This window comes from Cryptomeria japonica, chromosome 2 (genome assembly GCF_030272615.1).
Source record: "Cryptomeria japonica chromosome 2, Sugi_1.0, whole genome shotgun sequence".
In the NCBI taxonomy this organism is placed as follows: Eukaryota; Viridiplantae; Streptophyta; class Pinopsida; order Cupressales; family Cupressaceae; genus Cryptomeria; species Cryptomeria japonica.
The window spans coordinates 292,153,513-292,167,627 of record NC_081406.1 but is presented as its reverse complement, the minus strand read 5'-3'; the positions used below and the strand labels follow the sequence as shown (position 1 = coordinate 292,167,627).

Here is a 14,115-nt window from a genome sequence, read left to right as displayed (position 1 = left end):
ACTGTAGGTTTTGTGTTATGATTAATGGATGTTTGTTCTTCTTATGTTGAATACGTTGCTTCTTGGATGATTCTTCTCAGTATCTATTAAAAGCCTTTATGATAAATTGTGTATATTGTTGTGGAAAAGTTGCCTTTGAACAAATGATATAATAATATGGTGATATTTAAAGGAATTTGTTGTTTAAAAAGAGAATCTTTGTATTCTCTTTCCTAACTATGTTATGTTTCTCTGCCTTTGAAAGCATTTTGAGTAAAAGCTCAACCTTATTTGCTTTGAGGTTAATAGCATCCAAAAGTTTTAAATTCCTTGTTGATTATCAAAAGGTAGTTGTGCCTTGTAAAAGAAGCAAAAAGTAGGTATATAAGGACATCATACCTATCTCAATTGTTGGTCAAATTGTTACCTATTTGGATGTTACGATATAGAGTTAGGTAGCAAAACCTGTCAACCGACATGCTGCTAGAACGAAAAAAATTACATCAATCATCTTGAACATATCTCATAGGCATCAAAGCTTGTGTCCATGAAAGTGTATGTGTGTGTACACTTACAGACATACACACGCACATGCACGCATGCACATACATACACATGCATGGACACATACAATTGCTCAAGCCATTTTTTAAAAGTTAAAATAATGCAAAATAAAGTCATGTTGTTAAAATGAAAAACTGCATTAATCATCTTCAACACAACATATCCCATAGGCATCAAAGTTTGTGTCCGTGAAAGTCTTGTTTCCCTTTCACCATTTGTATGCATTTCTTTAACTCAATTGAAAGTGTTCTTAGCATGGATATATCCTCAAGCCATTTTTTAAATCTGTTAGAACAAAAGCTAGGCATCAAAGCTTGTATCCATGAAAGTTTTGTTTCCCTTTCACCATTTGTATGCATTTCTTTAACTCAACTGGAAATGCTCTAAGCTTCAAATTAAGTTCTTTATAAATTTGCATTGCTTTAATTTATTATTTTTTCCCAAATTACTATTTTTTCAATTAAAAGATGAGTTTTTGAGCTGAACTGCATTTTTTTCAAACCAATTATTTTGTTTATGGTCCATATTTTCCGTATTCACAAATGTGAGTAATAAATCCCTAAGTTTGAATACGGAATTTTATAAGAAAAAAAAATTGGGAGCAGAATGTTCAAATTGAAGAATAATGTTCGAATGATTTCTATAGCACAGACTAAATAATTGTAAACTGAATTTGATAATCCCAATATTCCTTTCCAAGAGAACTCAAAATATATGATAGTAGCTTAAAAATTGCATCTTTTTTTTTGGAATGTGGTAGATATACCGCAACTCAGCAAATGATTAAAAAGAATGTATTCAAGAACTACTATGTATCTTGCATGAACTAACATAATTTTGGGGTTGTATAAAATCATTTTGTTAATTATTTTGTTTAAGCTTGATGTTCACTCACTTGATTTTTGCAATCACAAATTAAATTGACATCGTAATACAGATTCATTTACCAATCTAACCAATTGGTATCATGATGTAACTAGCTATTAATGTAACGTAAATTTTTAGTAGTTTATTGTTACGCTACATGTTCATTCTCAGAGTGAGGTAAGCTCAATAGCATGATAATATGATTTAGTTGGATTAACAAATTAGTGATGCTTTATGATCAGAATATCAGGAAACACTCATTTTTTACACATCTTCCATTCATATCCATGGTCTCCTCTAACCCTAGACCCAGAGTAACCGGAAACTCCTGTGTCCCTCCCTAGGTGCGTGTATCCCCGTATCAGAAACAGATACATATCCAATACAGCCCGGATACACAGATACTGCACCCATGCATGCCCAAAAAACCTTGATTTCCAACCGAGCCAAATACTATGTTATTTTTTTTTTTCAAAATTCGACATAAATCTTAAATTTTATTTTAAAAACTTACATTCACAATTTTTTTAAAAAATTGGTATAAACAAAACCTACATCAAATGAGAGACAAATGAAATGTTTTTTTATTTTAGCAACCCATTTTTGGGGGTTATCTTCCAATGCAACTCTCTTATTTTTGCATATTATAAATTGTTAAATCAACTTATAGCTATTTATGTGGCAATTAAGTGTCTATATTGCTTTTGAAGTAATGAAAAATCTCCTCTAATAACTTAAAAAATAGTGTTAAATATGTGTGTTTTTATGAATGTCCTATCCAGCCGTATCCATATTGGGGGCTTAAAAAATGGCCGTATCTGTATCTGATACCATATCTGTATTTGTATACGTCTCCATGTCCATGCAACTTTGCCTAGACCTACTGAGTTTGACTACCAAACTGGAAGGCATATGTACAAGTGTTATTGAAGTTAATCAACACACATGCGTGCCACGTTTGTGTGTATGCTCCTAACATAAATTTGATGGCAAATGAGATATAATACAGAATATTCTTACTGTGAATTAATATATAAAATCTTCCAAATTAAGAGGTGGACAAATCTATCAGGCATATATGGCACAGTAACATATCACGAAGACGTTCCATGAGAACACATGGAGATTTGTTGTAAATTTCTTCCATCAGAAGTGAAAAGTATATAGAAGAATAGGTAGATGGTTAACCTGCTATCCTTAATATTCTATTTATGATTTCCAGGCCCAAAACAACTGCCTGGCTTGGCACCACATGTGAATAATTTGAATAAGTAAAGATGGTATGAATTAAACTATATGTAATGTGTAACCACGATGCATGAGAGGAAGAATGAGAATGGGCAACAAAGAGCAGCATGTATAGGACGAAATGAGGATAATACTCTGAATGGCTCTATGGGACCAGGTATCATTTCATCTCTAATTCTACTAATATATGCATCATAGGTATGACTCGCTATCCAACCGCTTAGAAAGACCACCAAAACTGATGACAAAAATCAATTCCAAAGCATCTTATACCCTCCCCTATCATCTTATTCCTTTTCCTATATTAAACAAAAATAAGAGTTTAAATTGTGGCAAAGAAAATCACCCGTAACACTCAAACTCAGCCTTTATGCTACTTAAGGTTGTGTATACTGTATACGCTATACACAAACTGCGAGCTCCTTAGACATGGCATAGATACACCCATAGAGACCCACGTGTAAAAAGAGAGATTTATATTCAAGAATGAGACCAGAACTTTTATGCCGATACAAACGATGTATAACTAGTAAAAGAACCAAAAATGCTTGATTATGGTAAAAGATAACATCCTCAATTTGAGTATATTTAAACATTCAAACCACTACGACAGGATATTAAATGAATGGTAAATAAATTCTAAGAATGCCACGTAAATTACTTCAATGAGGTGCACTTCGAGTTACATCATGGTTAAATTCACGGTCACAGACTCTAAAAAATGTTTAAGAAAAGAAGGATCCTGGCATAGTTGTTTGAAAGTATTTAAGGTTGCAAAACATCATCTTGATGCTTTGCAACGATCTACAAACAAGACATTTGTAGTTACTTCCCCTTCCAATAAGGCACACCCAAATTTGTTGGTACAAATACATCCCTCTTTTGTTCATAACAAATACTAGCATATTTAGACAGAGCTTCTTATATTACAACTTTGGGAGGATACAACATGACCATATGAAATGCATCCTCACCATCCAAAAACTTCTATACAATTATAAAACAAATGCCTGATGGTGCAAACAAATTCACTTATTTGATGTTTCAATCATTTCCATCCACTCATGCTGTTTCATGGCAGAATCAAGGCTATACACTTCCCTCCATATAGAACTGTCACTCTAAAGTAGGAGTTGGAATACTCTAATCTGCATATCATGCTCCAAGCCATAGTTCATATACCTGGCCAGTGTTCTCCCTACTGACCCGTTTCAAACCTTCAAAACTCCTTCGACTTCCAATGAATTCACTCCTCTTTATTGCTACATAACCAAGCTCTACTGCCTCCCTGCTGGCATATAGGGATCTGAGGTGGTCTGCATGCTTTGAATCTGTATGAATTGACACTCCTATTTCATCAGGGGACATGTTTTCCTGTCAGAAATAGAATTTTGTTAGACTCGTAGCAGTTATGAAATCCCGTCGATACCTCTCTTACTCACACCCACTTGCCCATGAGTTTTAGTTCTTCCAACCTCAAAAGCTTATTATCTTGGTGGCAGTCCAGCAATATAACACGGCAAGAATTATAATATGAAAATTAAAAAGTAGAATCATTACTGTATGAGCATAAACAAAAGGAAGCTTGGATAAATAGTAAATACAGAATAGACCTTAAAACCCGAATTGGCATTGGTACTTTGCTTTGGTTTTGCCAGTCAGTACTTGGGATATAACATATTATTGTGTGTGTTTAAATAAAGGAATCTACCAGTCAAAGAGGATGAGTTAAAGAGTTTAAAGCATTGGAACTTTCATAATGCATCCCCAGATTCAAATCTACATGCGATACGATAAAGTGTTGAAAATGGGTAAAATATTTCAAGGGTGAAGTTCTGAAGAACTGCATGAACCTCAAATATTCAGTGCAGATAGTAAAAAAATGAAGGATATAAACACATTGGATCCTTCATATTCTAAAATGACTAATTTAAGGAGGTTTGTCATTCACATACACTATTTCAATTTAACATCTTATTTTGCAGGAAAAATAAACACGTGACAATAAATACCTGGTAAAAAGAGTATATATGCTCTAAAATATGCATTCGTGTGAATCCTTTCTCACTAAAGAAAGTTCTTGAAGATGGCCCCATCTCTCCAAATCGATCAATTGGAAACAATATGGTCAAAAATAAACCCCTGTAAATTATCTCTCTTTTCTCACTGCAACCATAAATGTATTTAGTGGTCATCAGTTATACAAATGGCGCTGTTTAACTATTTATTAAGGCAACACATGCATAAAATATCTCTTTAATTTATAATTTTATACCCTTAACTAGGACCACACTGAGTTTAGAGAACATAAAAACAATCAAAGTATATTTTCACATCACCTCTCCTTCAATGAGCGAGTAAGAACTTCATCTTCTGAAATGCCACTACGAGCATCTGAATATCTTCCAATATCACGTGCATCAAAGAATACAGACATCCTGTCATTTCCTTCCATGTCTGGTCCACTTTCAATTAGTGTACTTGCAGGATTATCCATATAAATACAAGCAGTAGAGAATGGCTCAGATATTGACCAACATATTGAATCCAACAAGCTGCTTGGTGTTAAAGGCCGAGGTATTGTTCGACATGGCTGTAATACAAGGATAAGAAAACCAAGTTGAGAAATCCACCTCTTAACTAACACAGAAATTGAAAGTAATCAAAAAAAAACTTACAAGACACACACCTACAATGCAAAAATAATTTATTATATTAAACAGGAAAATACAGCAATATGTCCAAGGTCCCTTAGCATAAATCTTCAAAATGACAATAATATGTCAAAAGTCAAACACCACAATATGCCTAGAGATTTCAACTATCTTTGTGCTTAAGATTGGCTATGTTTTCTTCTACAAGTGGGAAGTTCAGTGGCTGAGCAGAAGCATTGTGTAACTCCTCCTCACTCTTGCAATGAGACCAACTCTCTTCCACTTTTCCTCGTCTACGTTTCTCTGATACCAAGTGTGGAGATCAAATCTGAATTAACAATGTATTGCTCAATGAAACATTATTTTGTAAAATCAAAAAAGGAATAAAAGCTCAATTCTGCTGGAATATGTTGTCATGAATATACAAAGACTGAAAGTGATGTATGTGCAGCATCTGAGCTTGGTCAAAAGTGATAAATAATGAAAAATAGCATGTGCTCTAAGGTCTATGTGATCTCAAAGGCCTTAAATTGGGCTGCCATCCCCAAAGCCCCACTCTAGTTTTGAAAAAAAGTAAAAAATAAAAATAATTTTAGGCTGTCAGATGGAAAAGCAATGTTTTTATTCTATTTACTTTTTCCCAATTATATCCCAAGTGATTAAATAACATCTATTCTTTTGATTTTCCAGGTCAATCTTGATCCTAAGTAATACTCCTCTTGTAGTAGTAGCATTGCAAACTTTTCTAAATTATGAGTGCAGGACCCACAGAGAGCTAGTAACACTAAGGTTGGGTAATACAAGCTCCTATCTGCCATAGCTCATTACTCCATGTGGTGAATTTTGTTTTTGATGCCATGGATATCATAATTTATGAGTTTTGTACACCTAAAACTGTTGTTTCCTTCAACTCAAATCCTCTTTTGTACTCATGTGATCAATATATACTTGTGTATGTGATTAAAGCGGCGTATGCTTGATTAGTTTATATTTTTCTAAAGCTTATTTATTGAAGGTGCATACTAAAAACTTTTAATCCTTATAAATCTGTATATTTCATGGCTGTTTCAATTCATTGAGTCCATGTTTGAATCTTGTAAATATGATACTACTATGTTCTGTTGTTGATGATTGGCAAAACCTACTATCTATTATGTAATTTTTGCCACCATGCAATTATTGCTTATTGTAATAGCATTCCATGTGATTACATAGCAGCTATTTGGGCAACGATTTTGTGACATAAGGAAACACTATAACGAAGAAAAATGTAAGTCCCCTTTCAAATTTACCCTAAAATGTGCCCTAGAATCACAATTACAACAAGTTAGGGTTAGGGATACATCTTTACCAAGTAAAATATCTAAAAACAATATGGTCCTGGTTTAGATCCTGCAACCACAACCAAGGGTGTTTGTGTGTGTGTGTGTGTATATATGAGCCAAATTTCAGCCATTGAGTTTGAAATTCAGCGAACTTCAAAACGACACTAAAAATTTGTTAAAATTTGTACGGGTAAAGGGCATAGTTTTTTTTAAATAAATATATTTTAAAAAACGTTTTTCAAAGCATTTTCAGGTTTAGCGACATTAATGTGTTCATCTGCGAGTGTCTTTTCAACCTCTCCAATGTCAAACGATGTGAATGAGTATATCCACGACTGACCAAGATGAAGTTTTTAAAATGTTTTTCAATGTCGAAAGGGGCAATCATTGGGAGCGAAACCTATTCCAAGTGGCCGAAACCTTTGGAAACAAAATTAGCAATACGGAGATATGGTTGCAGATCAAAGAAATAGCACACAACTTTTTATGCTTTGGGATAGGTTTAGGGTTGGCTCCTCTTTGATATCAAATATTTAGATTTGATTTTTAACTCTTATTTTTATATTTATTTTTTAAATCATGTTGATCTATCATTTATTTTGTTTTTATTAAATATATCAAATTAAATATTTTCTACATTTGATTTAGAATATTTATTATTTAACAAAAATTTAAAATCTTTAGTTTTATGTTTTAAATCAGGTAGATTTGTTATTTAGTTTGTTTTTTAATTAAATATATTAAAGTTAATATTTTAAATTATAATATTATTATTTAGTATATTAAATTAATATATTTTTTATTTATATATTAATAATATTTAACTTAAATTTAAAATATTATAATATAAATACTTTTTAAATTTTATTATAATGTATTCAAATATAACATAACATTAAATTATTTTTATGAATTTATTATTTATATTTTAAAAAATCAAATTTAGATAATACGGAATTCAATGGCATATATTTTTTTGAATTTTTTGCCCTAGCCAAACTTCATCTGAATTTTAATATTGTCAAACACAAACTCAAGCTTGAACCTTGCAACATAGTATATATATATACTTCCAACTATTAGGGTGAGTATAACACATAATATTCATACAATATTTGTATTACTATTCAAACACACTAGGGTTTGGAGGAAGAAGCATGATAGGTCGCCCCAAGCCATCCCATACTAAGCCCAAGAGTGGACACTCACTCTCTTGGCCCTAGTGGGCAAGCAACATGGACATTTAGGGGGGTGCTTGTATCTACTTTCCTTACCCATGCCTCATCCCCCCAAATTCAATAGCCATCATTGTAGAGTCGAAGAGATCATAATGGGGGCTTCTTGATTGTCCTATCTAAAGCCCAAGGGCTGATCTTTGCCCTATTGGCCCTGGGGGCGGGCAACATTGGCATGCCCTCGAGGTGGCCTACTTAGATAGCAACCTCATAATTCCCCTCTTCCTTACGCCTTTCCTTAGATATATGATGGAGGTTTCAAAACTATGTTACCTCAAGTTTCCGGGATGGGGACGACAGGAGACAGGGGTATGCGTGTTCAGGACATTGATTTTTTTGCCAATTTTGGGGACAGCTAGGGGACGGCTATATAAAAATAGGGAAATTTAAAATATTCATATGAAAACATGGATAAAGCATGCGCATTTACATTATAGAAACTTAACATATAAGAACTAAAAGATTTCTTATGCCAAACTTGTATTAAATTGAGAGTCAAAGTCAAATTGCTTAAAGAATTCATTGTCAAAATTCACTGTCAATATGCAGAATTTATGGGGATGTCCCCTAGGGGGACAAGTCCTCTAGGAGTCCCCTATCCCCGGGACAGAGACGCGTGAAAAAAAAAACCTGGGAACATGTCCCCAGGTAACATAGTTTCAAACAGATTTATTGCAGACATATGCATATTATATTATTATCTATGCCAAACACATAGGGAATTGCATGCTAAATCTCTTCATAATGCATATACTAAGAACTCATCTCAAGCATACCACAAATGGAGAAGATCACCAATGTCTGCAACATCTAGAGATCACTGATCTGATTTGTGTGCTTGATTTCTAAAGACTTCTATTCTCTTTTGCTGCTGACTGTATTGTTCTTCCCTTGATGGCTTGATCTATTTACTGGATATTGTTTCCTCCTTATGAGTCTTGATGTTCCTTGAAATGATTGCATGATGGTTCCTTCCATCGTGGTCTTCTAGCTTGTATCTTCATGTCTTTTTGAAGTGAGACAACTTTTAAAGAGAGACAACTTTTGGAAGTTGATGTCCTTAAAGAATGGTCACAATCTTTCTTCACAATCCTCTTCAAATGAAACCCTCTCCCCTTATAACTTCCCATGTGAGGGAGAATCACCCCCCTTGGTCATGCCTTCCCTTTGCAAGGGTCATAACCTTTCACAAATACCACCTTTCAAGGGGTCACGACCTTTCATCATTTCTGTTCTTAAAGGTTACTTTCTTATTTTCTGCCCAATCCATTCTTCTTCCATCAATCCTTCCTTAATCCGTATGCTCCATCCATCCTTCTTCTCTTCATTCCATTCAGTGATTGATGCCTGCACTTTTCTGTATTAAGCTCAGAATCAGAATTTCTATTCCTTCCTCTTCATATTAATTGCTTACTCTTTTATACCTCCCTATCTAATTGAGGAGAGACATCTTTTGGAAAGAGATATCCCTTTAAAGGGGCATGTCTACTCATTGATGTCTTATCATTTAAATCAGATATGTACTTCTGATTGTAGATTAAAATTTGATGTTTCAAATGAAGTTCTCTTCACCCTTTTATACCTCATGTTTGAGGGAGTCACTTTTTTTCATTTCATGCCTTTTCACCATTCATTAAACTTAATTTTAATTATTTTAATTTTGTTCTTCTATATTTTAACTTTTATTTTATTTTTATTCTTTTATTTTTAATTTTATTACAAACATTTATTATTGAATTCCTAGTAAAATTCTGCTGAAGTATTTTCCCTGATCTGGGTACGATAGTGTTTTTTTGCAACATGGAAGTTGTGTAGCATATAACAGTGACAAAAGATTCCCTTAATCTGAAAAGAATGTAAGGTTATAACCTTGTTGTCTACAGCAGTTTCTTAATAAACTAACAGGGATTTCATGGTTGTAGATCACATTTACAAGTCAATTTATCTCCTTGTTGGTAAACAGTTTTGTCACTGCTAAAATACCTGACTCACCCAATGGGCAACAACAAAATTTACCCACAAATGGAGAAATCATAATGCAGTTAATGATTCTCCTATGCATTTGAGAAAGGCAGATCCCTCATATGATGGATTTTTGGATCTTTGAGTACTTTTAACCTGAAAGTACAAAAGGGCAAAAATCGATAAGTTGGGTAGCATATAACAGTGACAAAAGATTCCTTTAATCTGAAAAGAATGTAAGGTTATAACCTTGTTGTCTACAGCAGTTTCTTAATAAACTAACAGGGATTTCATGGTTGTAGATCACATTTATAAGTCATTTTATCTCCTTGTTGGTAAACAGTTTTGTCACTGCTAAAATACCTGACTCACCCAATGGGCAACAACAAAATTTACCCACAAATGGAGAAATCATAATGCAGTTAATGATTCTCCTATGCATTTGAGAAAGGCAGATCCCTCATATGATGGATTTTTGGATCTTTGAGTACTTTTAACCTGAAAGTACAAAAGGGCAAAAATCGATTAAAAAAAGAAAAGAAATTCAACTATGAATATATGAACACAACAGACATTTCTTGAGCCAGACGAAGAAGAATAGATTATACCAACTACAACAGTACAAAGTTTTCTAAATCATCTGAAAGCCAAGACCAAACAGTGAGGAAATAAGTTTAAAAAAAAAAACTAAATAATCATAAGAATGATCAGCCTTCAGAAAGAAATGTTGACATTAGGATAACAAATCTTAATTTTGGATCACAAGGAGCACAAAGACTAGTTTTTCCCCTGCACAAAGCTCTCCTCTTTTTTTAAGGGCAGCAAAAACAATTCCCTTCCCCTTTTTACAAATAAAACTCTTTTATAACTTTTTCCTTTCAGCCCTCGTAATTGTTTCTTGCAATTCAAATTCTTTTTTAAATTTTGGTTTCAAATTCTTTTTAACCTACGTAAACTATTCTTATGCCCCTTTTTCAAATCATACATAGCTTCATGAATATATTACTCCTCATTCTTATTGCAACAAACTAGTGCCAACCATTTTTGAATCTCATCAAAAGATTTTTTTATCCCTGTAACTTCTAGATTGAGGCAGATTAACATTTAAAAACCTGTATGCCTTCAAATGCTTTGGATGCAATGCACTGAAACTCAACTTGAAAATGACAAAGCATTTAGATGGGCTTCTTCTCTAACAGAATGTTGGCCAAATCTCAGCCATCTAAAATCATTTGGAAGAGTCGCGAGTCATAGGTCTTAAGAGTCAATAGATCATTATAATTACACTGTTCCTAGCCTTGTTGTTCTTGTGTAAGCTTACACCATCCTTCACGTTTGTGAAGCTCCAAAAATAGCTTACACTATCTTTCACATTCCTAAAGCTCCATAAATGATCATTGGCTTTAAGACTTTTCAAACAAAGTGACAAGTGTACGTACAATGCTCTCCATTCTCATGAGAATACAATGACTTTTGTGTCTATCCTTCAATCATGGCAGCCACAAACATCCAACCAAAAGGGTAGCACATGTATATGTTTTCTCATTTAGCCAACATGTCTACTAGGAGATTGGCAACTATCATATATTTGCTAAAGAGCTTCCAAAATATATTCAACAAACATTTTTCCTAAACCCTTTTGATGTGTATGCTACGAGAAAGCAACCTTTTAAGCGGCTGCCAAATAGTTCATGACTTGTCCATGCTCTTCCATTTTGCAATCATTTAGACTAGATCATCACGGAACCATCATTCTTCATATCCCATTTTTAGAATCTAAATACGAAGATTTCTTGAATGCTAATTGCTAAACAAAATTTGACAAATGAAATTGTCAAATTGGAGATTTCTATTATATCAAAAATATGAATATCTCATCTCACAAAGCCTATCAAGATGATTACATGATACATCATTACAATGAGTAGCAAATAGCAATACCATTACAAAAGACGAAATGCCAAAATGTCAAAAGTCAAAATGTAGTGAAGGGAGGCCTCTAATCAGCTACAGACTCATCATCAGAACTGCTAGACTCCCCACGGTCAAGATCCCTTAAGCTAACACCAACCAGCCCTGCATCTAAAGTGGTAGGATCATCCTCATCAACCTGTGATGGCTCCTCTAGGTCTACATCCCATCATGCCACTAGACTCTCTTTGGATACAAGTGTCTTGCGGTCAATGAGACGCAAAGCACTATGTACAGCCACAAGCTTCTCTGCTCTCTTAGAGGTAAGTTTGTTCCTCTTAAGAAAGTGGATGAAGCTATATGTAGACCAGTTCCTCTCAGCAACTAAAGAACTAGAAACCTGGGATAACATACAGATAGCTAGAGTGGTAGTCAAAGATTTCTGACGATGACAATTCCACCACAAAAGTGGGTCCTCCTGTGCCGTAGTTTCTATATCTATCTTTGCCGCATCTGAATAATCCCTTAAATTGGCAAATTTTGTCCACTTAGTGTGAATTATGCCAGCATCTCTAGAATCATGCATCTTCTCTATGCACCTAAAAAACCTTGCCTTCACCTCATCATCCTGAATCAGTGTAACTCTAACCGGCATAGCCTTGTACCACTTAGGATTCAAGGCATAGGCAGCCATATGCAAGGGAGTGTTGATCTTGTCCCATATGCGCTGAATGATTGGCCGAACGTGCTCATTGTAGAATGCTAAAGTGAGGTCCTTCACTCACACAGTAGCCCTCATCTGGTCAAGCATAGAATCGATGCACTCATACACCTCTCTAAGGTTATGTACATCCCCATCCCCATATCCGATGACCTAGAAAACTAGAGCAATGATGGAGACAATGTATTTTACATTAGTCCAAAACACATCACTCTTCACTATCTCCTTCACCCTTCTCCCCTGCTCTGTCTTGGCCTCGGCCCACCTATTCCACTTTGTTGTCATAAACATGAGTTGTAGTGCCTCTTGCAACTCAATCATTCTCTCCAAGAGAATGAAATAGGATGCATATCTAGTCTCAACTAGTTACAAGAAATCCTTCGAGAAGGTCCTGAACAGTGCATGTGAAGTGTGGTGGTTGCAAATAAACATCTGCACATCTCTCGCATCACTGACCACTCCTCTAATCCAGTCAATCTTTCCCATGTCCTTGAGTGCATTGTTCATAGCATACACACAACAAGGAGTCCGCCAAATATGTCTATAGGCTGCCTCAATAAGTTTCCCTATTGCTCTACACACATGGGCTGCGTTTGTCACTACTTGGACCACATTTTGTGGCCCAATCTCCTCAATAGCCTCCCTAAGGACCTCAAACTGAAAATCAGCATCTTTTCGATGCCCTATACAATCAACTGCTCTAAGACACATGTGACCATGATATTGATGAGTGGACGATGGATAATGTCTATCCACCCATCCATAACTATGTTGCATCCAAAGGTAACCCAACATGCCTTCATCTTATCCATCAAAACATTGATCTTGGAATAGCTCTTATCCAAGATCGAGGTCCTCAATTTGGTCTCACCTAGTGGCACATATGATGGTCCTCCCTTCACCACCGTCAACATCATCTCCCTATAATAAGGAGATCGAGCTACATTAAATGGGATGCCATTGGCGAAGAAGAACCTACCAATCGAATCATCTATATCATCCTTTAGCTACACATTGAACAAATCAGCTATGGGGTTACTTTACATCTTGCATTTCCAAGTCCCCTTAGCATCTCGTGATTGGGCCATGGCACTGGAAGTGGAAGTGGATGAAGGTCTAGACATCACTCCTCTTGTCTGTAATGTATGAGAATAAGTATGTTGCACTTGAGGGCTCTGCTGAAGGGCTGCCCTAGTAGACAAAGTAGTAGGGACTGCAACTGCACTATCATCTGGAATGCCCCAAAGTTTGTTGATCTCAATTCTATATTGTATGTTTTTAGGTTCTTCCAAAAAGCAACATGGATCCACACCCTTTCCTCTCCAAAAAAGGAAGTGTGCATTCACTTTAGTGATGCTACCAAACCATGTAAGACCACAAATGTTGCATTGCCACTTCCTTGTTCCCCCAATTGTACTTGATGTGCCTTGTATTTTTTAAGCAAACTGTTTTAGAGGAGATTTAGGATTATAAGGACCCCTAGCATACTATGCCAATAACTCTAAAGGGCAACCTGTACTAGCTGGTGCACTTGCCATAGAACTAGATTGGGCTTCGGGATCAGCCCCATGGTCACCCCCCTCAGCCTTAGGTTCATAATTTGAATCATTTCCACTATGAGAATGGATTTCCATCTCATCCTCACTCAT

The 14,115-nt window shown here is 35.1% G+C and overlaps 1 protein-coding gene across 1 annotated transcript in view; it reads right to left on the bottom strand.

Annotated features, from left to right (window-relative positions):
* Positions 1-3,275: 3,275 nt before the first annotated feature.
* Positions 3,276-14,115, bottom strand: part of LOC131032585 (uncharacterized) — a 55,031-nt gene continuing 44,191 nt past the window's right edge. The window contains exons 9-11 of the mRNA XM_057963595.2: positions 4,998-5,251; positions 4,671-4,824; positions 3,276-4,032 (exon numbers count right to left, since the gene is read on the bottom strand). Coding sequence (XP_057819578.2) covers positions 3,814-4,032; positions 4,671-4,824; positions 4,998-5,251 — 627 coding nt within the window. The 3' untranslated portion in view covers positions 3,276-3,813. The remainder of the gene's footprint in view (positions 4,033-4,670; positions 4,825-4,997; positions 5,252-14,115) is intronic.